We start from the raw sequence: 26,095 nt of genomic DNA, 5'->3' as shown, positions 1-26,095 counted from the left end.
TGGTTTGTTATGCCAGCAAATGCAATCTGGTATTTGAATAAAAGGAATTTGTTGTGTATTTTACTGACTTTTTTTTCTTTTTTTCCGCTGAACGTGATGCTGTCCTCTGCTGGGTGTCTGAAAGATATATTACTACCTCAATTTTCCTTCACTAAAGTACCAGAAGCCTGACTTTTGCAGCAAAGGAGCAAAGGAAAGCCAACAGCCTCCTGGGCTGCATTGGCAGAGCAGTGCCAGTAGGTCAGGAGAGGTGACCTTTCCTCTTTTCTCAGCGCTGGCAAGGCCACATTTGGACTGCTGTGTCCTGTTCTGGGCTCCCCAGTACAAGAAGGATGTGGACATATTGGAGCGAGTCCAACAAAGGGCCATGAAGATGACTGAGGACTTGGAGCATCTGACTTACAAGGAGAGGCTGAGAGAGTCTAGAAAAAAACAGAGTATCATTAGTTGCTCTGGGTGTTAGGATGGGTGTGAACAGGGTGGGATGCAGTTGCTTTCCCACCAAACCTAAGCTTCTTTCACACTTTCCATAAAAGCATTTGGGATCTAGTTTGTGAAAAAAATTTAGACTTATCAGCTCTTTTTGTAACTTCTTTCCTTTAAAATACTTTCAAAGAAGCGATTCCTCTTCTTTGCATAGGTCCTATCACATAAGAAGTCTAGTTCTGCCACCCTTATGATGTGCAACAATCTGTCTTGTGTATTCAGCCTCATTGAGTTCAACGAGTTTTATTCATCTGAGTAGAGGTGGCAGATTTTATGAACCTTGTAAATATATTAGTTGCAGAGATGTCTCCAGTATCTTTTCCTCAGGCATATAAGCCAACACTGTATCTCATGACAGAAATGAGAACTAGCTTGGCTGCTCAGTTTACATGATGCAGAGGGACAGTGGCATTTGTATTCAGTTCTTGGCAAGGAAGACAGGCTGTGGTGCTGTGCTGCGAGGAAAGGGCATCCAGTCTTGCTGGGGAAAGCAGAGGGAAGGGAGAAGGAGGCATGAAGAAAGATCCCAGTAAAAGGTTCATGTTCGATGTTTAAGACCTAATAAGTATTGTGATTCCCTGATGCTGTACAGATGACCACAATGATTTTGTACGGTTTGCTAATAGGTGTTTGACAAAGCTATAGTGTCACTGTGGTCCTTGAGGGACTTAGTTATCATTCCCACACATTACTGCTCAAGAAGCTCCATGAGCTGCACTGTGCCCTTGTGGCCAAGAAGGCCAATGGCATCCTGGGATGTATTAGAAGGGGGGTGGTTAGCAGGTCGAGAGAGGTTCTCCTTCCCCTCTACTCTGCCCTGGTGAGACCTCATCTGGAATATTGTGTCCAGTTCTGGGCCCCTCAGTTCAAGAAGGACAGGGAACTGCTGGAGAGAGTCCAGCGCAGGGCCACAAAGATGATGAAGGGAGTGGAGCATCTCCCTTATGAGGAAAGGCTGAGGGAGCTGGGTCTCTTTAGCTTGGAGAAGAGGAGACTGAGGGGTGACCTCATCAATGTTTATAAATATATAAAGGGTGGGTGTCACGAGGATGGAGCCAGGCTCTTCTCGGTGACAACCAACAGTAAGACAAGGGGTAATGGGTTCAAGCTGGAACACAAGAGGTTCCACTTAAATTTGAGAAGAAACTTCTTCTCAGTGAGGGTGACGGAACACTGGAACAGGCTGCCCAGGGAGGTTGTGGATTCTCCTTCTCTGGAGACATTCAAAACCCGCCTGGACACCTTCCTGTGTAACCTCATCTAGGTGTTCCTGCTCTGGCAGGGGGATTGGACTAGATGATCTTTCGAGGTCCCTTCCAATCCCTAACATTCTGTGATTCTGTGATTCTGTGTGAAGAACGCATTCAAGAGGGAAAAGCCATTTTCAGCTGAACACAGACCACGATCACTATGCCTGAAGAGAATACAAGTGTATTTAAATAATAAGATATTTGCTTTGGAAAAGATTGGCATAAGCTTTTGCACAGACCTGTTAGCTTAAAGGCTTATCTTTTTTAATGCTAAGAAGCATTTCCAGTGTGTTCTCACTGAAGGCCTGCTCAGCAGCAGCTGTTTCTGCAGCACTCCATGTGTGCATAAGCCCTTAGTGAGATGGCATTTTCTGTTTGAATGATAAACATACACATTTTTTATAAATCCAGCCTTTGTGCCTGAGAAGATAAGAAGAATCTTCTCTCTGCATTCTTCTTTAAATGCCAAGAGCTCTTTTGTTTAAATGCAACCTGTCAAACAAATGCTCATCTGCCACACTCTTCCAATAAGAAGCTGCTGTTTATTCTTGCTATCTCTTCACTTAACATGTTTGATACTTTTCCTACCTCAAGACTGCCCAAGTGTTCTCCTAACATATTTTCACTTTGATGTGTCTGTATCATGTTAACTTTTGACTCCTTGGCACCACCTTAAAACTGATAGTCTGAAGAGAGGTTTCTTGCTTCTACTTCATGTATTAGTTGCAGGTTGATGCTTTTTTTTTTTTTAATTTTCCTCCCTCCTGTTTTTTAATGCGGCTGTGTGCTGGGAGTGTTCTTGTGCTTTGCAATCATCCATCTCTTTGATGAGCTTCCCCTGTCTCTTTTCTTGGGTTTTTTGGATTTTCTTGGGTAGCCTTTTATGACTCTTTCTCTGGGACTGATAAAACATGTGGGGCTGGTCTAAGTGCAGACTACCAGCTGCTGGCAGGCTGGGCAGGACGAGGGATTGCCCAGCCCTTGCCTGGTTACTGCTGCTGCTGCTCTTGCCATAGTCCTCTGCTGCTGGCCACCACCAGAGGCGGGGACCAGGATGGGTGGCTCAGTCCAGTTATTTTTCTGTTTTCAAGTAACTTTAAATTCCTCATTTGAGTTAATATTTTGGAGCATGTGGAAATGGCTACATGGTGTCTCAAGGGCCAGATCCCACCAGGATTGAAGAGCTGCCTGTATGTACAAGTGCCTTGTCCCCGTGCCCTCTGTGATGCTGTCCCTGCGGCTCTGGGTGCAGCACTGCCGGCAGCCAGCAGCTCAGGCCAGCCTTGGAAAGTGGCTCTTCCTAGGGCAGCCTCAGATGTTAGAGGCTTTCGTTCTTGCAAAAGCACCGGCTCCTCCATAGTCCACCTGGACCTCACAGTGCAGAGGAAAGGTCTGAGTGGGGCTCAGACCAATGTGGTGCCGCAGCGATGTTGCCAGCAAAAAGATCCTTCTTTTTTTGCCCTTTTCCAGCTGCTTGTTCTTCTTATATTTAGTGATCACATCTGTTAGTATTTTGGGGGATAACATTGCATGAGAGATGGAAACAGACTTTCTTTCTAAAATTAAGCTTTTCTCCAGTCCTCACGGTTGGTTTATACTACTGATATCCATCCCACCATAACTGCTGCAGTCCTTTCCTACAAACTTATGCACAAATAGTTTGTGCCACTCTTTTCCACAGGTATAAATGGTTTGCAGTAGGAAGTGAGAGACATTAAGGATTTTATTTCATTGTATTTTCTGTCCTGGGAGTTTGGTTAGGCATGAATCAGTTAATAAACATTAAAAAATTATCAAGTTTTTTCTAGATAAACTTGTTACATAAATTGAGTCATATTTTAAGTAGATATAAATGTAACAAATCTTTAGTGATTCTGCCTCCATTTCTTGCACTCTAAGCCCCATTTTGAATGACTGTCTGTGCTTCCCAGCCAGAACAGCCCTTTCTAGATGGTGTAGTCTGACAGGTCTGCAGCCCTTGGACTCTCCTAGAGTTCCTTATCAGCCCCTGCCTGGGGCAGTTCTGCACTTCATGCCATGCAAGTTGTTCTTAAGGTGCCTCGTGGTCCATTTTTCTCATCTGTAGTAGAGAAGATCAGATCCAAAATGAGCCTGGGTTCAGATCTCCAAGCAAATTCAAATTCTTAAACCATATCAAAAACATCCTAGTGTCGGGAGACCAAATGCCTCTGTGGCTCTGGGCTGTAAGCACTTCAAACTCAAATTGAACAGAGCCCAGCATCTCTGCAAAAACGAAATGGCAGTGGGAGAGGTGGTATCAAGCTGGGATTTTTCTTTGAAAATTAAACTGAAGTAAATTTCAGACTTTTTTCAGGTGCCAGCTATTTGCAGTCTGTATATGAAGGCTCAGCATTGGATCAGAAATAGACAACATGCTCTTCCTGGAGCCACCAAAGTTAGGATGAGGGAAATGTAAAAAGAGAGTATCACTTTGAAGCTCACTACCTTCCATAGTGGGAACTGAAGGTCCACAGCTAACAACCCCCTCCTGAGGAGTGTCAGGCAACATGACCTGGTCTGAAAACATAGCTGGACAGTTAACTTTTGGGAAATATGGATCTTTTTAAGTGTTGTGTACCAACAGTGAAAGTGTTTATACTGGGTTCAGTTTTGTTTTCTTTCTGGGAGGGTCCAAATCTACATCTTCTACTTTCCAGCAGAACCACCTAGCTGCCAGGTTAAAGTCTGTCCTGGGCAAGAACGTCTTTGCCCTTCCTTCATACCTGGCAGGTGTAGAGCAGGGTGCTTCTTCCCACCATCAAAAATCACTTTATTATGATTAGAGAGCAAAAGCTGGAAAGGAAGAGAGCCCAAGTAATTCTGCACAGATTAGGGACCATAGGAAAGGGGAAACCCAAGAATCCAATTCCTGTTTGAAAGAAAAAAGTAAAGTTTTTCTGCATTTTTGCTAACAATTTCTTTACCTGTTAAGTTCTATGTCTCAGTACCTGAAAAAGCTAAAAAAGTGACTGCTGATACCTGCCAGTAGCTCTGTAGAGATGTACTTTTCCTAGAGAACAGGAAGGGTTCCATTCCCCTGATGGAATAAAAAGGGTGACTGCTGAAGAGATCAGCCCTTACATACGTATATTATGAACAGTTTAGGAGAATATTTGGTAAAGCACAGGTCCAATTTGCAGTGGCTGTGCTCCCAGTTGCAAACATGCAGAAAAGGACAAGAATCTCACTTCTGACCATTCCTCAGAAATCCTGCTCCTGTAGGAAAGGCATGGAAAACTGCACATGTCTTAGAAATCAGGGGCTAACCTGCCTAAAATAAGCCTGGATGACCCTGGGTGAGACTCAAGAGAGGAAGGTTCCTCGTCAGCCCTGCAGAGCTGTGGGAGGGGAGCAGAGTTCAACACTGGTGCCCAACCTCAGAGGAAGGTCACGCTCTTTCCTGATGGATTCTTATTCTCTGAAGTTATATTTTAAATCCTGTATCCATTTCTAACCTTCCCTCCTCCTCTCCCAAACATTGTTTGTGTCAGTCCCCTTAGACTCGCTATTGGCAAGCATGTACAGAAGTTTAAATTTCTGACTTTCCGGAGCTGCAGCCAGCTGTGTTGATGCTTTTCTCTAACAGCACCTCTGTCAAACAGAAACAGGTCCTGCCTAATACCAAGCAGCCCTCAGCAAAGAGATTACACGTGTAAAAGGCATGAGAACAGGGCTGAAAACCTCAGATTAATGCTGAGTAAGACAACCCCTTCTGCTTTGTGAGTTCTCCTTGCTGGGCAAACCTCTGCTTTGGTCGTTGTCAGCTTTTGCTGGCTCTAAGTAGCAAGCAGCCTCCTCCAGTGCTCTCCCATCCTTTTCCAGACACATTCTACCATACCTGTACTGCCTTCTCTTGATGCTTTTCTCTCTGCTTAGTTTCTGATACCAGTATATTTTCTTACCAGGATGCATCTTTTCTGTTTCAAGATGTCTGGATCTGCTCTACTTGTAAGAATCCACCATCCTGTGTTTTTGTTAAAACTTTTATACATGCATCAACCTTCAAATTGCAATTGCTGACCAGATTCTATAGCCTTTGCCTGACTGGTTGGCATGCTGGATTGGGACAAAGTGTCTAGAATACATGAATGCTTGATGCTGTATTGAGAAAGATGTTTCTTTTTCAAACTATTGAAGTATTTCCTAATGTTATAATAAATTCAGGTAAGGTGATATTTGCTTTTTTAAAATGTGTTACAAATATCTCGAGTACAGCCATTTGCAATTTTTAAGTTTGTTTTCCCTATTGTATTAATTGCTCTTTTTGTTTCTCAAAGCACGTGTTGGGTTAAATTTAAGTTAATCACAGAAAAGGTCATTTTTTTCCCCCCCAAACTTTTCTGGAGCACAATTAACTTAATATTTTAACAGCTGGCAGCTGTGGTAATTACTTTTAGATTATACCTAAAGTCTGATGGAATCTAATTACTCTGATCTATGAACCAGGTAATTAAGGTAAAAACTCCCACATTTTCTTAGACCTCATTAATGTATTTCCTTTGAAAATTGTTGGCTAATGACAGTACATTAAGAGTTTATCCATAAAATGACAATGAATAATTAAAACCTTTGTCCTGGGATATCAAAGGACAAAAGAGTGTTTAAGTGCTCAGTGTCTTGATTATTATTTCTTAATTTGCAGTGCAAATATTGTGCAACTTTGGGGAGAAAGGACCAATAGAACTGGGAAAGTGGCCTGGAAAGACACAAATAATTTTCCTTCATTTACTTGGTATCCTGCTCATAATTCAGGAGGCCTGGAGAGTCCCAAGGAGCTGATGTTTCTCCAGCTGCCTGCAGCTGGACCAGCACCACAAAGAGACACACACTGGCCACCTCACATGGGAAGCTCTGCCAGGTGCTGCATCACCTTTCAGGCCACCGCTGGGCTCCTGGCACAGCTCCAGCCGGCCTGGGGACACCTGCTCCCTGCTCCCCAGCACCGTGCTCTGACCTCGGAGGGAACGAGGGCTTGAGGGCAGCCTCAGAAGGAGCCTGCTCGAGGGTCCCTGCTGAAAGGGCCCTTGCTCAGCTGCTACTGAGGCTGCCAGAGCTTTTCTCAGCCACTTTGGTGCTGGGGAAAAGTCCAAATCTCACCTTCAATGTCCGTGGAAAACCTTTTACTGTTGTATGTGTGTCAGAAAGGCTATCACTACTATGGCTACAAGTGAAATGTAGTGTGTGAGCACAACAGAGTGCATCCATGTGCTCCAGCAGAAGAGAGTGGCACATGCATTCCTCCTTCTGAGGGAGTAGTATGGGACCAACTGAGATGCTAGGTGAGGTGCGGAAATGACTTTACAACCTGTGAGATTGTAAAGAAGGTATGTTTATTTACAGCGCTGGACACACGGGGGAATAATTCCACCTAAGACCTGTGTAAATTTCCAGTAGCTGTGAGCTTGGTTAAATGCTGTAAAGTGTTACATATTCATGAAACTTCTAGGAACGCCTATACATATTCATAACCTGTCCCTGAGAAGGCAGTTCTTATTACAACGAGTTCTGGGAAATCATTTCCATAATCTCCACCTCCGGCCCCTCCTGGTTGCGCCCGTGCAATGATCGTGGGCCGGGGCCTCCTTCGCTGTACACTTTTACCTCTGGCCTGGTGTGCTGAGCTGGCTGGGACTCAGGCTGATGAGCTGGTTAGAACTGGTGTATCTCCTGTCCTGTGCCCAGGTTTCTGTTATGTAGTTCACCCAAGGATGCAGCTAGAGTTTTTTATCTTTGCAAGGCCTGTGAGGTCGTCAGCGAACTCCTGTTTCTCATACAATAAGTTACACAAAGCTAAGCAAGGCTAGGCAATTATGATGTGGGTTAAGGGTTAGCTCTCTAAGTGTTAGCTCCTTAGTTCTTTAAATGTTAGTTCTTTAAGTGTTAGCTAGTTAATTCCCTGTATCATAGGTACAATGAAAATTGTGGGACAAACCTAAAATGGTGGCAAAGCAAAGCTGCTTTCCCTTGTTTTGACTTATGAGTCTAAGGCTTGTGTCATTTTTAAATATGCTGTAGTACAAGCTACCATCTGACAGGGTGCAGCAGGCAGTGGCTGTATCTCCATTCTCTGCTCTCCACCACATAAAAGCAGCTCCAGCCATGCCTGCTCTCTTGGGGAGTTTTTCATAAGGATGGAGGATCCAAGTCAGCAGATTTCCTGAGAAACTTCAGGCCCAGTCTGCCTGCAGGACCCCTGTCCCACTTCCCCACAACCTTTCATGCCAAGTTATTATAATCAATTCCCAATGGATGTTATCACCCAGAAGACTGGGATCATCTCTTGGTTCTGAGTGTGCCAGGTGCTTGGAGTGCAAACAGTGTGAATGTGTGTCTTCCTCAGTAATCAAATGTAACACATGACACACTGCAACAAGAATGATTAGACATGAGGGAATGGAAAAGCAACCTATGGCTATACAGACTATGTAATCACATAAATCAATAGATAGATCAATGTTTTCTTGAGGTAAGTAAAATAAATCAAATACCAGAAATCTCTGTTGGTCATGTAAGAGCTGCTACAGAATAAGCTAATTTGCTTCAGGACTTCTCAGGACTAGCTCCACAGTACCACATGAGGCACGCACTTGTTGCAAAGCAGCATACCAGGGAATTCATCTGTACTCAACTATTTAATCTGAAAAGCCTGAAAGCTTCAAAGTTGATTGCAGCTGGTCTGCAAAATAACAACTTTGTTGGGAAACAGTTGAGGCATTGGTTTTGGATCAGAACTTCAAAGAAAGGTTTCTGATGATCATCTGTTAGACCACCAAGGACCTGAGTAATTACATATCTGGTGGGATCCCTGTACACAGGGGAAAAAACAGTCTGAAACAGAATATAATTTGCCTTTATTTAATTTTCTCTCCAATAATGATACATTATTTTTGAAGTCCAAAAAAGCAATAAAGTAAGATTTTCTGTGAGACCTTTTATTTATAAGGAATTGAGTTAAACAAATGAGCTAATTAGGAAAATTAAAGACAAAAATATTGATTCAATATGAGAGAGATGTACACATGGCTACTCAAGAAATTCTGATGTAAGAAATTACCAAGACCAGAATACCAGACGCATATCTGCTAAAACGTTAAATCAAAGAATATTGGAACTGCTTTTTCTCAAGAAACTGGATGCTTTCAAACCAGCTCCTTTCAAATCATTATATATTCCCACCAAATCAAACTTCTGGCCTGAAACCAAGCCTTCAATCAGTTTTCTGCCCATTTTTCTTCCTGCTTCAGTAGACATAGCCTTTTCCCAGAGCTTCAACAGCAATCCTCCTTGGAAAGAAACACAACATGACATCATTGTCAAATTAACATGGAGCACATGCAGCTTGCAGCAAACAAGGGATGAAGTGAACGTCTGGCAACAAACACCCACCACTCTCCTGTGGACAGTGAAATGTAGACAAAGCTGGAGCATGCCAGTGGGGCAATAATTGCCTAAAACTGTGTAGGGAGACACAGGCCATTCATTCAGCTCAGGATCCTTTGTATTGACAGACAATGGGGCTTGTTCTTTCATCACCAGTGTTGCAAGTCAAAATGATTGAAGCTACATGTTACTGTCTCGGTCCGCAATTGTACATAACTTCATGGCTTGTGAAGCAGTAGCCTGGTAGTTATAATTGTGCATGTCTTTGTTTTCACTCTAAAGCAGCTAAGAATTTGCACTTTTTGCCAGCTAAGGTCTCAAGCTAAAGAAGCAAATGATCCTGGTGCTTTCACCCAGGTGATAAGCAGTGACTCTGTAGTAAGTGTGCCTGACCAATCCAGCATTAGCACCAGTTTGCAGGATAGTCATTGCCTGCTCCCCACTCCTCTCAGTGCTGACCTTTATGGTGGATAAAGGGTCCAGAGAAGAAATCTAGGGATGAAAAAATCTGCTAGAAAACCAAAATGAGATTACTCTCCTACAAAACATGCTTTTGTATAGAACTGGCACCAATGAAGAACAATTTGTACATTATCGTACTGGGGAGACGAGGAGTTAAGAGGAGAAGGCAGCAAACAGTCCTCTTGCCTAGGAGGACTACAGGAAAGGTGAGGACAGCAGGAAAGGTCTCGAATAACAAGGCATCTGCTGTTCTGCCTTTGGACATCAGTGAGGGGCAGAGCATAAAAGGTAAAGCTTCTGACTGTCCATGAGTTGAGAAGCTTTACAGGTAGTACAGCACTCCTTGCTGGACTGGCAGAGGCAGCCAGAGGAAAATAAAGAGTAATCAAATGATGAATCAAGAAATCAGATCTCACTCTGGGTTGGACACAGTCCTCTTCCAAGAAGTGCTGAGACACTCTATCTGCTGTTGAAGTTTGCAGCACCAGAAGAGGACTCCACATCTCACAGGATTTACTTAAAAGTTTGAGGAATCCAACTCTACAAAAACAGCATGTCACATTTTGTCAACTGAGTTCTGTAGCAAACTGAGATCCGCACTGAGGCTGTGAATCCAGACCCAAGTCAAATTTAGTTTAAAGCTCCTTTTTTGAACTGCAAAGCAGTCATCAGTTTGAGTTATCTGGCATTTAACTTTCAGCTGAATGCAAAGAAATCTCATTCTGTCAAAACAGGACCAGGGAAATCTCCCACCTGCAAAGCAAGGGATTTCAGCTACAGACTTCTTTATGGCTGCACCTGCATGAAACTTCTTCATTCCTCTCTTTCCTTCCCCCTACTGTGTTCAGCATCCCTGCTTCTTTTCCTCTCTCCCTCCAGTGCTGCCCTCTGCTCTGCTGTCCTGTTGCCCCTTGCTGCCCCACTGATCGTGCTTTTCCTTGCTGTGTCCCCCTCTCCTCCCACAGGTAGGTCAAGAAACCTTGACCTGTGGCACAGGCTATCATGCATAGGATAGAGCTGTTAAGACCCTTATTCAGAATTAGAGGAGTAATGCTATGTGGAAGGTGTGAGGGAAGTGCTCTGTGATGTGAGAATGCTCTTTTGTAACACCGAATAGCTTCATTACAGACCTTTTTTTTGGCTGCAAATACAACTAGTGAGATAATTTTCACTGAAATGTAGGGACAGAAAAAGAGGATCACAAGACAAATACCATAGCTCTGGATATTAGTTTTACAGTGTATTTTTGTATTGTGTTTTCGTGTAAAGATTCATAATAGCTTTCCTTCGTAAAGGACAAGAAACAAACAAACAAAACAAACCAACAAACACAACAACAGTAACAACAGAAAACACAAACCAAAACACAAAGAACCACCCAGCAATACCTATGAAGGAACTGAAATATCAGAAGACTGTAATTCTGTGTCTCGCCGCTGGATGGTGATGCACAACTTATTTTAGTGAAAGTCCCGCATTGCCTAAGAATATAGTTTTGCTGGGACAGATCATATTTTGCTGGGACAGCCTGAATATTTTCTGTTAGACCAAAGACTGAGACAAAATCAAAACCGAAAACCAGAATGCTTGTGGACACACAAACTGTCATTCATGATCATTTGCCCATTTTTTGTAATGACCACAACTGATTTAATAACTTTACTTACAGCTTTAATGATTTCAGATATAACTAGTGAAACACAAACTAGTTGTTGTGTTTTTAAAGTTCCTGTGAAAAATGGAGGGGAAATAAAAGTAAGATCATTTGCTCTTACAAATGATGCATTTGTCTCACGTGAAATCCTCACCACATATTGTTGGTGTTATCCCGTTGCTGCACTTGCTTTCTCATGTATTGTTGACTTATGGTTGTAGTTTTAAGTGTACTGTTCTACTGTTAGTCTCTAGGAAGTGTGTATACTATTTAATATCAAAAATCACTGTGTTCATGTGATGAAAGGTATAGAAAGAGAGAAGAAGATATTAAATATCTATGGACTATAGACATTTGTAGGTCAGGTTCCTACCTGTTAATTCATTTGCTTTATGAAGAGCTTTCAGTGAAATCAGGACTCTATTTTGCTGTGGACTGAAGTCACTAATGAATGGGGGGATATCCCCTTCAACAAGCATCCTCTGGGGCAGGAAAGCCTGGAAGGTGTTCATGGTTGGTAAATCTGTAGAGAAGTATGTGGCTGCAATGAAATCTACACCGGTGACCCAGTCTATACCAAAATTTTCTTCTGGATCAGAGAGATACTTTAAGCTGAAAGAGATAAAAATAAATGTAACAGGTAATTGAAATCCCGTAGAACACGTTAATCTATCATTTATCCCAAATATGTTTTGTTCCATATAAAATCCTGACTGGTCTTAGTGCTGCAGTGACTTAAAGCCTCCTTCAGCACTTAATACCTAATTTCTCCTGGCATCACTGCCTCTGCCCAAACACAGCTCCTGACTCAGGCCCTGGCTCCCAGGAAGGAATCAGCATCTCATGTTAAGCCCACAGCCTGCCTGCCCATCACAGCCTGGGCAGCTGTCACTCACTGGTCATCCAATGCTCCGAGAGAGAAGAAAGAAGAGCAGAGCCTAAAGAGGAGAGGCTTAAAGTAAGAAAGCTCATGCAGACTTTGTTGGGATACTGTCTTTGCAAAGAGGCATGCAGGCGGGAAGATCCCTCTTGGCCACCCCTCTCGTCCCCATACTTGTCCTGGAACTTGGGCACCGCATAAGCATTGGAGGTGACGTGCGCCTTCCACATGAGACCAAGGGCATCATCCAGCTGGAAGGAGGAGAGGGTTGCAGGCCTCACGGCTTTGTGTTCTGTCGATAATAGATACTACAGCAACAGGGAGGGAAAAAGGCAGAGAAACGGGGGAGGTTTGAGCTCAATGAATTTTTCAGAGTTACATATCTCACAAAACAGTTAAGTTTGCAAGCTAAGGGAAATCGCTTTTGAGTAGTTAGAATGTGCTGCTTTGTAAGTAACTATAATGTCTGACATAGGGAGAAAAAGCTTATTAATATAGATTTATAAAGTGAATACATATCCCCACTGAAGTTAGCAGGAGCTGCTATTCTTTGACTTCAACAGAGTGAGGATTTTATCCACATAATTTAGGTATTCTGTCACAATAATTCAGTGGACTTTTGCATTTGCATGCCATGGAAGCTTCCATGCTGGATTCCTTGAAAACCTGTTCACACTTTTTGGCCACAATTTTCTGAAGATTTTCAGAAAATAAGAAAATTATCCTTAATGGTTATCATTATGGCTATTTGGGGAGCAGAACCTTTATAATAACTTCTGAAACATACTGCTTGGAAAAAATAATCTTAAGAAAACAAATCCTAAAGCCTCTACCTTCACTCACAGTTGCCAAGAGAGACTTATGGTTTAAATTTTCTGATCATTATCAATTATTTGACTACCAATAAAAATGTTGAGTATGGAAGTCTATCTATAAAAATAGTTATTGAACCTATGAAGTAAGAAATATTGTCAACTTTGGGATTAGGGAACTGCTGAATGAGGAGGAAAGAGAATATCTACTTGCATGAATTAGTGTCCTTCTCCGCATTTTCAGTTTTTTAAATGTTCAAAGGAATAAATGAACCCTATAAAACTAACACAAGGCCATTTCTCAAGGGTAATGTTCTATCTCGCGTGCTTATTTGCATTGCTAATATAAGCAGCACAGGAAGAATACAAATATAGCTTTTAACAAAACAGTCTGTTGGGACAGTCTGCAAAATACAGAATTATCTTAAAGAAAAGAAAATAATCCATAACCTGTAAAAATATTGGTCTTCTTATCTTTGAATCACTTTATGTTATGCTTTTCATTTTTCCTGCTTGTTACTTTTATGTCAAGCTGTTATTGAAAGCAAACAAAGCTCTTCGAATTTTACAAATAACAGCAATAATAGTTTTTAAAGTTAATATTCTGGTTTCATTTCCTAGAAGATATGAAGAAAAGAAAAGTAAAGTGAAATTACTTACTTCAAAGTAGGCCTTCCATTCATCCATGAGGTTGGGAACGTGAGACCGGCAGTCGGCAACGCTATAACAGAAATCAGCTCTTTGCTCCTCTGGTGGCAATATTTCTATCTCGTACTGCAGCTGTCCGAAGAGGCCAGCCTCCACTGCTGCCAGAAAGGGTATGACAGCCAGGTAGTAATTTATATCTGTAACAATAATTTAAAAAGGGGAGGTGTTAACCACAAGCAAATGAAATATTCCCACAGAGAAAAATGAAACATACCAAGTGTAACTGTTTCAAATCGCCATAGATATAACTGTGTTCAGCAATGAAGCATATGTACTGGAATGCAATTGTGATGATATCTGTATTTATTTAGATATGATTTGTAATATTCATTTATATATTGTCTTTTAATATCCTTGCATGAGCTGACAGTGTGCTACACTTTGCATGAAAGGACAACAACTGAAAAAAAATTAGATCTTTATAGGTTGTCATGGACAGGACATCAAAAGCCTCTTAAATATTAGTTGCAAACTAAGCACAGAAAGACTAAGCAGTACTCCATGAGTGTTGTTTTTATTAAAAACAAATTAAAACAGAACAAAACGAAACAAAACAAAACAAACAACTCTTCCGTGCATTGTAGGCATAAAAGAAAGGAAAAGGCAAATACTGGTGATTTAATATTTTACTTGAAAATAATAATTTTGCTTATAAAAAAGATTTTGCTCACTTAAGACTGCTTGGAAATTACCCCAGTTTGTTTGTTTAGATTTATTTTAGGATGACGTCTTCCTTTTATCTGATCTGTAAGCTAAGGCAGTCAGAGCTAGCATGTAGGAAACCCCAGGTTCAGTTCTTACCTGTGCCAGATTACATCTCCAGTAAGAGTACCCATTGGGCTATTTTATACTCCTCATTTGAAAGGAGGATTATAAATTCTCTCCTCTGCCCTGGCGAGGCCACATCTGGAGTACTGTTCCCAGTTCTGGACTCCCTAGTTTAAGAAGGATAAGGAATTACTGGAGGGAGTCCAGTGATGGGCTATGAAGATGATTAGGGGCCTGCTCTGGAGCACCTTTCTTATGAGGGGAGACTGAGAGAGCTGGGTCTGTTCAGCCTGGAGAAGAGAAGGCTGAGAGGGGATCTCATCAATGTTTATAAATATCTCAAGGCCGGGTGTCAAGAGGTTGGGACCAGACTCCTTTCAGTGGTGCCTAATGATAGGATGAGGGGCAACGGGCACAGACTGAAGTACAGGAGGTTCCATCCAAATATGAGGAAAAGCTTCTTTACTTTGAGGGTGCCAGAGCACTGGAACAGGCTGCCCAGAGAGGTTGTGGAGTCTCCTTCTCTGGAGACATTCAAGACCTGCTTGGACACATTCCTGTGCGATCTACTCTAGGTCTCCCTGCTTCAGCAGGGCTAGATGATCTCCAGAGGTCCCTTCCAACCCTAACCATTCTGCGATTCTGTGATTCTCCTCTTAATTGTGTCCTCTTTGTAGAAATAACATTTAATAGCTTTGAATGAAGAAGAGCCTGGAGACAAGCTGTTTTCCCTCTTGGGTGGGTACTCCTGAACCATTGGGCTGAGAAGTAATTTGCTCATGTTAGGTCTCAGTGCCACACAACTGCCTAGGTATTTTGTACACAGTTCCAGCAGTGAGGACCAAAACCTGACCACCTACCTCATATCCCTGTCCTACTCATGTGAATCTGTTGTTCCACCTCCTGTATGTGGGCCTGGCTGGGAATTCAGGAGGAAATTTATGGCCAGTCAGAAGAGCAAATGAAAAGTTCGAAGTGATGAGAGGACAATGACCCACTGGGAGTCGTTGCTAAGCTGTATCTGGCTTCTTGTCCACTGTTTTCATGAGAAGTGTTAAAACCTGGATTTCACATCAGAAAGTACTTACATTATTTTAAGTGGGTTTGCATGTATTACTTATTTGTACCTGCTTGGGTGACAGATGGCAGAAAACAATGCAGGAGAGGACTAATACTGAATATTATTCTAGGCAAAAAAGACTGAAGTTCATAAGGAGGGAGTGTCTTATACACCTAGGGGTGTATTAAACTGGTTTAAGCTCATTCCTGGCTTCATATGACTACTCATGCCAGACAGGGTTACCCTGAAGGACAGCTGAAACCACTCACATCCTCAGAATAGCAAGAGACATTTGTGTGCACTCTGAAAGACTTTTTGCATGTTCCTGCTGCACTAGGGTAAGCCAAGGCTGAGTTGGTATGTGTTCTAGATGCAACAAAATTGGTATCAAGTAGTGTTTAGAAGCAAGTGAAGAACAGGAATGCAAACACTGAGAAAGTAAAGGTGGTGGTTTCTATTCCAGGAAGGTCCCCTGCTTGCACAGGGCTATGCAACGACCCTTGTTACTTGTCACTACGTGGGACATCTTCCCATGGAGGACCTAGTGTTAGCCACCCACACAGATGGGAAGCTGAAGCTGAAGTGAATATTACAGTGAGCTTTGGTTTTATTCTAAATTAACATTTTAAATTTACTCTATGCATACACCTTTGTTCACTTGAAGATAGATACATTTAGTTGCTGGCTCACAGCCAGAAGCTTCATTCAAAAGGCCTCTACAACAAAGCACTTCACAGAATCACAGAATCACAGAATGTTAGGGATTGGAAGGGACCTCAAAAGATCATCTAGTCCAATCCCCCTGCCAGAGCAGGAACCCCTAGGTGAGGTTACACAGGAAGGCGTCCAGGCGGGTTTTGAATGTCTCCAGAGAAGGAGAATCCACAACCTCCCTGGGCAGCCTGTTCCAGTGTTCTGTCACCCTCACTGAGAAGAAGTTTCTTCTCACATTTAAGTGGAACCTCTTGTGTTCCAGCTTGAACCCATTACCCCTTGTCTTACTGTTGGTTGTCACCGAGAAGAGCCTGGCTCCATCCTCGTGACACCCACCCTTTATATATTTATAAACATTGATGAGGTCACCCCTCAGTCTCCTCTTCTCCAAGCTAAAGAGACCCAGCTCCCTCAGCCTTTCCTCATAAGGGAGATGCTCCACTCCCTTCATCATCTTTGTGGCCCTGCGCTGGACTCTCTCCAGCAGTTCCCTGTCCTTCTTGAACTGAGGGGCCCAGAACTGGACACAATATTCCAGATGAGGTCTCACCAGGGCGGAGTAGAGGGGAAGGAGAACCTCTCTACACCTACTAACCACCCCCCTTCTAATACACCCCAGGATGCCATTGGCCTTCTTGGCCACAAGGGCACAGTGCTGGCTCATGGTCATCCTGCTGTCCACCAGGACCCCCAGGTCCCTTTCCCCTACACTGCTCTCTAATAGGTCATTCCCCAACCTGTACTGAAACCTGGGGTTGTTCCTGCCCAGATGCAAGACTCTACATTTCCCCTTGTTATATTTAATTAAATTTTTCCCCGCCCAACTCTCTAGCCTGTCCAGATCTCGCTGGATGGCAGCACAGCCTTCTGGCGTGTCAGCCACTCCTCCCAGCTTGGTGTCATCAGCAAACTTGCTGATAGTACACTCAATTCCCTCATCCAAGTCATTGATGAATATATTGAACAGTATTGGTCCCAGAACTGACCCTTGAGGCACTCCACTAGATACAGGCCTCCAACCAGACTCCGCCCCATTGATCACAACTCTCTGGCTTCTCTCCTTCAGCCAGTTTGCAGTCCACCTCACTACCCGATCATCCAGTCCACACTTCCTCAGTTTTGCCGTGAGGATGCTGTGGGAGACGGTGTCAAATGCTTTGCTGAAGTCAAGGTAGACCACATCCACTGCTCTGCCATCGTCAATCCACCTCGTTACGTCTTCATAAAAGGCTATGAGGTTGGTCAAACACGACTTCCCCTTGGTGAAGCCATGTTGACTGTCCCTGATGACCCTCTTATCCTTGATATGCCTTAAGATGGCACCAAGGATAAGGTGTTCCATCACTTTCCCAGGGATGGAGGTGAGGCTGACCGGTCTATAGTTGCCCGGGTCTTCCTTCTTGCCCTTTTTGAAGACCGGAGTGACATTTGCTTTCCTCCAGTCCTCAGGCACCTCTCCCGTTTCCCAAGACTTGGCAAAGATGATGGAGAGCGGTCCAGCAATGACTTCAGCCAGCTCCCTCAGCACCCGCGGGTGCATCCCATCTGGACCCATGGATTTATGGATGTCCAGATTGCTTAATTGCTCCCTAACCCAGTCCTCATCAACTGAGGCAGACTCCTCCATTGCCCTGCCTTCCTCTGGGGCCTCAGGGGTACGGGGCTCCTCAGGACAGCCTCCGGCAGAGTAGACAGAGACAAAGAAGGCATTCAGTAATTCTGCCTTCTCTGTATCTTCTGTCACCAGGGCACCCACCCCGTTCATCAGTGGGCCTACGTTGCCTCTGGTGTTAGTTTTATCTGCCATGTATTTGAAGAACCTCTTCCTGTTGTCCTTGACCCCTCTCACCAGGTTTAACTCTAAGGAGGCCTTAGCTTTCCTAGTTGCCTCCCTACATCCTCTGACAACAGCCTTATATTCTTCCCAAGTGGCCAGCCCCTCCTTCCATGATTTGTAAACCCTCCTCTTCCACTTGAGTTTGCCCAGCAGTTCCCTGTTTAACCACGCAGGTCTCCTGGCTCCCTTCCTTGACTTCCTGCGCGTCGGGATGCACTGATCTTGAGCTTGGTAGAAGCAGTCCCTGAAAGTTAACCAACTATCTTGGACGCCTTTACCCTCAAGCAGCCTTGCCCACGGGATTTCCTCCAGCAACTGTTTGAAAAGGCCAAAGTCGGCCCTGCTGAAGTCCAGGGTTGCAATTCTGCTCGGTATTCTGCTCCCACCACAGGAGATTCTGAACTCCACCATCTCATGGTCACTGCAACCAAGGCAGCCCCCCACCTTTACTGCTTCGACCAGACCCTCCTTGTTAGCGAGGACGAGATCCAGCAGCGCACCTCTTCTAGTCGGCTCCTCCACCATTTGCATCAGAAAGTTATCGTCAATGCACTGGAGGAACCTCCTAGACTGAGGCTGACTGGCTGAGTAGTCCTTCCAGCAAACATCAGGGTAGTTAAAATCCCCCATAACAACCAGAGCCTGTGACTGTGAGGCCACGCTCAGCTGCCCATAGAAGGCCTCATCAACTTCCTTGTGTGGCAGTGAAAGGGCAGAGACATTTGCCAAAACCTGCCAGCAGGTTTAGTGGAAAGGGAAACTTGTGACAGGACAGCAGGGAAGCTGGGGGAGCCAGGGACAGAAGTGATGGAGGGAAAATGTGCTACAGGAAAAAGAACTTGAGGCTTTCCCTTCCCCAACCAGGAAAGAGTATTTAAACTGGAGGACTCACAAGGCCTTTTACCTATTTTTAATAATAATAATAATAATAATAATAATAATAATAATAATAATAATAATAATAATAATAATAATAATAAAAAATATTTTCATCATTTTATTGCCTTTAGATACAAGTAGTGATTGTAACCTATGGTTGGTCTTGTCTTTCTTCCCCCCATCCTAATTGTTAGTTCCACGTCTCTAAAATAGAAGTTAAACTTTTAAAAAGACTCTGAGTTCCAGCTGCAGAAAAAAAATGAGTCCCTAAAAATATTGACTTTGACTCAGATTAGAGAAAAAGGTGGTTTGTGTTTCTTTTTTTTTTTTTTTTTTTTTAAATAATGTCTTCATTCATCTTTTGAAAAATAGAAACAAGAACATCCTTTGGGGGATTCTATTTGGACTGGTTGGGATATGTTATTTAGCCTGCATTGGCAAATTAATTAAATATTTTTGATTAACAAAATAAGAAAATTTAACAGTTGTTTATGCTTTTTCATGGGCTCAGGAAAAAATTGCCTTGTAAGATGAATTCTTTGGAAATCTAGACATGCATTGTTGCTTGAGGAGTCTGTTTCCATATAGACACTGGCTGTAAAAATAGCAGAGGAAAATAAACTACACTTGTTCTTGCACTTGAGACAGGGAGCATTGTAGTATCAGTGTTTTTTTTATTGCTGCCACAAGTGTTATTCATTGGGATGCCCTGTGCAACAAGAAATGGATACCCCTGAGTTGCATGTAGCATTTCCAAATTTGATACCACCATCATTGAGATGACACTGCTTTCAGCGATGCGTATTTTCTTAGCTATAATGGATAGACCCATTCTCCTGTTACACCTATGATGTATGTTTTTACAAATGAAATAGTTTTGTCTCTCAGGCTAAGAGGCACCATGTATCAACTTGATCCCTCCAGTTCAACAGGGCAACACTTGAATAGCCTGAGTTGTCAAAAGTAACCAGGAATTTTGGATGTTTCTGGTTTTGGGAAGACTGAAATATCTGGATGTGTATTTTTAGAGATATTGAGAAAAACACTGAAAATGTCAGGGGCATTGACACTGGAAATTCAGATCTTTACACTTCTCTGTCACTGTCTTCAGTTCGTTGCTACTTACTGGAATAATGAAAAAAAATAACAGAATTTAAACCTACTAGAACTCTTAAGCCAATATTAAAGTGACCAGAAATTACCTTGTAGCTCATATATGCTAGGTCAAAGTATTAACTAAGTCCCAGCTGAATACTTGAAAGCCTTCTGGATAAATGTCTGTGTAATGAAGATAAAGTAGTTCTTTGGATATCATGGGCACAAAGTCTCTCTTTATTTCATCCTATGTAGCCTACTGATCACAGTGTAGTTATGGAGGTGCAAGTGAAGGCAGAATAAGTCCTGTCAGGTTTGTATTACTGAGGGTGATGTAAGGACCACAAAGATTCCTCCATGACATTCCCACAGTAAGTTTTATTTTGAAGTATTAGCATCTAAACTGAATGAATCTGCTCTGGAGTAATTGAAACCTGTAATTTCTACAAATGCCTAAAAATATGGATACCCATCATGATGTTTTCCCCCCACATTTTTACATGCAATTGTTTTCAGTGTAAACCTTTTTAAGGCTGCAAATTTGCATTTTTTTCCTTCCTCAACTAAGTTACCAAAGTCAATTAACTTTTACTTTCTCACTCACACTTAGGTGTTTTGCTGCAAGTTTTCAGTGGACAATTATGTAGCACTGAAATTACTTTGTAATATAGAAGTCTAAGAGAAGAATGATTTTAAATTGCCTTCTAGGACATTAATCATATTTTGGAGAAGAATAGTGTAATAGTATATACTTACTGGACCACCAGCTTCTTACAGATATGCACAGGAGGTCTCCATCTTCATAGCCACAGGAAGTCGCTCTGGAAGGATCTGCTAATCTGCCTGAATCAAATGAAATAATACACCAAATACTTCTCAATCTTTTTCACACAATAAATCCCACTGAGATGAAAAAAACATGTATAGGGGTAAAGCATGCAGAATTTTGCTCAGAGAAGCAGAACAATTACTGTTGTTTTGTTTCGTAAATTACTGTTCCTAGAGAAGTTAAATTTCTGAGTCAATACTTCAGACAGTGCATAGTAATTTGATCGTGTTTTCTAGTTCGATTTGTCCTTCACTGTAAATGTATTCTGAGAATTTATGGAACTGTCTGAAATTAGGACATCACAGTGATATTTTTATGGAATTATAAATACACGTGCTCATACAGACATAAACACATGCATAGCTGATGCATCATTTTCAATAGATGCAGGGCTGCTAGTGTAGGAGGGCTCCTTAATGAGCAGAATAGCACAAATTAAATGTGCTAGTAATTGTCTCACCTAAATGGGTTGTGTGATACAGAATCTCTTCCAGTTTAATGATGCATACAAACATGGCCATACTGTGAAGTTAAGTGTGTGAACGATGTTGTATATGATTAGCAGAGTTTTCAAGCATCTATGCTGCAGCAAATATGCAAGACATTTCACAATTACTTGCAACAGCATGTAAGGCATATTTTACTTTAAGCACATGACGTGGAGAAATAGCCTAATTCCTGAAAGCATAATGTGCATGTCCATCATATGGGAAATACTCATGTAGTGAGTCAGGAAATCTGCTTTAAGTGTATGAGATGAAATTACCAGGGTCAGGTCCAGTGGCTGGAGCTATTCCAGAATCCCAGAATCACAGAATGTTAGGGCTTGGAAGGGATCTCAAAAGATCATCTAGTCCAATCCCCCTGCTGGAGCAGGAACATCTAGATGAGGTTACACAGGAAGGCGTCCAGGCGGGTTTTGAATGTCTCCAGAGAAGGAGACTCCACAACCTCCCTGGGCAGCCTGTTCCAGTGCTCTGTTACCTTCACTGAGAAGTTTATTCTCGTATTTAAGTGGAACCTCTTGTGTTCCAGTTTGCAGCCATTACCCCTTGTCTTACCATTGGTTGTCACCAAGAAGAGCCTGACTCCATCCTCATGACACTCACCCTTTATATATTTATAAACATTAATGAGGTCACCCCTCAGTCTCCTCCAAGCTAAAGAGACCCAGCTCCCTCAGCCTTTCAAGGCTCCTAAATTGTGCCCTGCAGAGCACTTGCTCTCTGACAAGTCAGCTGAATGTCAACATTGTCATTTCTGTCAGATTAGAACCAAACCTCATTACATTTAAAACCAAATTTTCTGGTATGTTTTACTTGAGAAGAAGAGATGATCATGAACCATGTGCGTAGATTATCCTATCATCTCTAGCTGATTGGACAGAGCTTGTGCTTTGGGGCACACTGGCTGCTCAGAGCTGTATGTTTCCGTAGCAGAGCACTAAGAGCATGAATTTTCAGTGGTGAGGAATGCAGTTCAACAGTATTTTTTTAAATGAAAATTTATTTTTTTTTAATATTTACAGGAAGATTTATTTTTTCAAGATTCTAATTTGACACAGGTCATCAGTAGCTCACCGGTGTATAAAGAGGATGAATGGGAAGCATGAATGAAATTGTAAAAAAGAAGAAAAAATGTTGCAGAAGAATTGCACATGAGATTCACTACGGATTGTTAGTCTAAGTGTTTGGGGAAAATAGAGAGTCCTGGGCAGTATCAGTGATAATGACAGGATATGTATAAATATCTTGGAGCTGGAAGCATTAACCCCACTTCCAGGTTTAAACTCTAGGTTCACGTTCTCCATTCCCTTCTATTCTCTGTGCTTAACATGCTTGTTATTTCAGTCTTCAGGTCTAGTCAAATTATTATATCTGTGTCTCTCTGCATTGACAGTGTCTCCCAGCTGTGTGTCATTAGAAACTATGTGCAACCTCGTCAGCAAGTTTTCTCTGCTATTTTTTGTGGCAAGGTTGTTAATGAAACATCTAACTCCAGTTGTTCACAAGAATGATAATTGAATAACTCTGAACATATCCTCCATTTAGCTGTAAACTTCCTTTAGCAACACTTGTCATTAGACTCTCCTTCAGGTGTTCCTTTGCCAGATTTGTAATTCCCCTTTTCATTCTTCTCCTGTGAAGTGTCATTAAAAACTTTCATTTAAAGCTTTGATTTTACAAAAGGAGGAAATACATTTCTGGACTTCAGTAAAACATCAGTTGTATCATAACAGAAAATATCAAGTTAGTCTAACATGACCTACCTTTGATTCACATAAGCTATGCTCTATCCCCTTTTGTATTTAGCTAAAGATTGTTTCCTCTATATTTATTTTATGTCTCATCTACTGCTGATATAAGAGAAACAGATCTTTTTGTCACCTTATCGCATTTTTCCTTCTTAAATGTACATACAACCTACCCTACTCTTCAGACACACCATACCACCTGAATCTTTCCTGAAGTTCTTGCCCCTGCATTTGTACTTCTATATGCCAGTTCTCCCAAGTGGAGGTATAGACTATCCAGTTTCTTCAGAGGTATAGACTATCCAGTTTCTTCAGTCTGTGTAGGCAGCACTCTCAATTTAGCTCCATCTCCCAAGACAATTTCTATTTCCACAATCTCATTCTTATCAACCATGCCATCTCTACAACATAGTCTCTACTGTAAATTTAGGGAAACTATTGATTTCTTTTAATGTTCATGAGTAGATTATCGCAAATATTTGTACTACTCTTATTAAGTAGCAGCTTCACTTGCTCTTTACGGTTTATACAGGCACATACCCATAGAAGTATTTTATTGGCAAGATAACGTCCATGACCAGACAGAATTGTCAATTCAACAATTTTTGTAGTATTTTCAAGGATTTGCTGTCCTGCACCATGAACTCAAATCCTGCTTTTGCTTGCCCAAGCTTATTATGTCAATACACAAATGCTTCAGTTATTCCTCACTAATCTAGCCCAGCTGCCTATCTGGATTAGGTTTAGCTAGTTGCTAGTTTCACTGCTGTACACACAAAATTGTATCTTTCTTTCTGCCTTATGCACTTATCCTTCAACTTCTCACATTTTTTACTGTTAAACTCTTCCCAGCCATGTGATATTTGTCCTTCTGCTATTTTTTTAACCTTCTGGTCATGTAGTTTCAAAAAGGTAGCTTCTTGCCTAAGGACCAGTCCTGTGGCTCTTTGGCAGGTGACAGTAGGTCTTTACCTGTCTGTGCAACTAGGTGCGAATCTTCCTTTCATCTCCTGTGTACCTCATCTCTATTTGGGAACTGCCACTGCAACCAGGCACACCTTCACTTTGTGGATGAGGCTACCCTACATAACTGGATCATTTCCAGCAGGTCACATCTCAAGCACAGCTTCTGCATTCAGTCATCTTTGCCTGTGACACATATTGAGTCAACTCTCCTGCTGCACTAACTCTCATCTTGTCTTTTTTTCCCCTATACATAAAGAAGAGAAAGAGAAAAAGCTTGCCTGAATTCCAACCAAATTCTTCTTGCTGCTGTCTGTTTGTGAACTAGTTGTCTGCTTGGATTTTTCTTACTCTACCTCCTATTTTTCCTTTTTCTAATTTTGACTTAGCAGTTTGTTCCTGGTTAGGTATGACTAAATGCTGCCAGCCTGCTTTCATCGCCAGCTATAGCACCTCTGTCTTCTTCCAAACACACAGCTTCAGCCAAACCACCACCTCATCAAACTACAAATTGCGACCAGTAAAGCAAACTACAGGCAGACAAATGCAGTTGCTTATGCCTGGTTATCACCAGGCACAAGTTTCTGAAAACATCACTGACTATAGTTCCCTTCTTCCCACCTCTCCAGGTAGGCAGAACAAGGCAAGTCAATGGCAACTTTGAACAGAAAGCTTCACTGCCTGCTGTGTGTGAAACAGTGTGTAGGAGAACACATTCTCTGATAAAGACCTTGATAAGATACTGCAGCCTTAACCTCACACCACTTTCTGTGTCTCCTTCCCTGGCATCGCCAACGAGCAAACAGGAGTAATCGCCCCCAGTAACAGCCAGCTTTTGGGGGATAAGCCATTAAAATTTGGACATAATTAAAAACAACAAAAAAAAGCAAACAAGAAAACAAAACAATGAAACAACCAAACCACAACCACCACCGTTCAACAAACACAACAAACTTTAGTTTTTGTAAGAAAACATATTTTGAAAATAACAAGGCTACTCCTAAACTGATCAAAAATGGCAAAACCAGAAACAAATTCTGAAAGGGAGAGTTGTACTTTCAACTTTCTTTATTAGAAATGAACCTCAAACCACCAATAAAAGACCGTAACATTAACAACCAAAAAAACCCTATCAGTTAACAATTTAAGAACAGCACTGAAGAGTGCAGACCCTAAAATCTACCTCTGTAAACCGGAGCAACTTGGAATATCTTCTCAAAGATTTTCAGCTGACTGAAATATTGCCCATCTAAATCACAGTTCTTCTGGATTCTGCCCAGTCCTGTGTTTAGCAATCCCTTTCCCTATTAGGAAGTTTAGTAGCTGTTGCTCAACAAGGAAAGGGTGTTCCCTTCACGCAGGATTTATTTTTCAAATTGTCATCTAAGCTCAGTATGTCAAAATTTACACCATTTGAAGCTCTACTGGACTTGTAAGGCAGAAGCCTTGGAAAAGATGGCCCGAAGTGGGTCTGGTAAACACTTAGCTCACCCAGCTTAAGGACATTAACTCATACCTGTACGAAACTGCCACCCATGCTGCGACGGTAATCCCCAGAGAATATTGCCAATATTTTGGGATCCAAAAGCAGTAAAATATTTGGCTGAAGATTTTAGCAAGTTCTTATATATTCCCAGCCTTTCTTGATAGTTCCAAGCATTGATAACAGTTTTGTTGCCCTTTACTGGGAAATCCAGCAGATTTTCAGGGGCAAGTTCCCAGAGAGGAGGATAGACATCTTCTCTGGTGGCATATTTTTCACTCCGTGGTGCAGCAGTTGTGGGACACAGCGTAACAGTCACTATAAGAAGAGCACGTATACTGAAGTAGGGCAGCATTGTGAAGGTATGTGACCCAGGTGTCTGTGGCTACAGGGCTTTTATAACGAAAGGTGAGGGCTGGACAAAAAAGGGTGACTCAGACGCAGGCATCTCCCTCTCCCGTCCCTCTTTCCAGCAACCTTGATGTGGCATTACCAGATTAGCAAGCTATGAGTAAAGCTCTGTCCTCCCTGTGGGATCTGGGGAGCAGCACCAGATGTTG

The 26,095-nt window shown here is 42.2% G+C and overlaps 1 protein-coding gene across 1 annotated transcript; it reads right to left on the bottom strand.

Annotated features, from left to right (window-relative positions):
• Nucleotides 1-8,817: 8,817 nt before the first annotated feature.
• C3H6orf58 (chromosome 3 C6orf58 homolog) lies at nucleotides 8,818-25,890 on the bottom strand. The gene is made up of 6 exons (XM_065632665.1): nucleotides 25,569-25,890; nucleotides 20,763-20,849; nucleotides 13,606-13,790; nucleotides 12,308-12,441; nucleotides 11,627-11,865; nucleotides 8,818-9,040 (listed from the first exon to the last, which is right to left on the bottom strand). The coding sequence occupies exons 1-6, from the start codon at nucleotides 25,888-25,890 to the stop codon at nucleotides 8,853-8,855; spliced, it is 1,155 nt and encodes a 384-aa protein (XP_065488737.1). The 3' UTR covers nucleotides 8,818-8,852.
• Between the last annotated feature and the right edge of the window lie 205 nt (nucleotides 25,891-26,095).

This window comes from Caloenas nicobarica, chromosome 3 (assembly GCF_036013445.1).
Source record: "Caloenas nicobarica isolate bCalNic1 chromosome 3, bCalNic1.hap1, whole genome shotgun sequence".
In the NCBI taxonomy this organism is placed as follows: Eukaryota; Metazoa; Chordata; class Aves; order Columbiformes; family Columbidae; genus Caloenas; species Caloenas nicobarica.
Note: the sequence above shows the minus strand (reverse complement) of the source record. Positions and strands in the feature narration are given on the sequence as shown.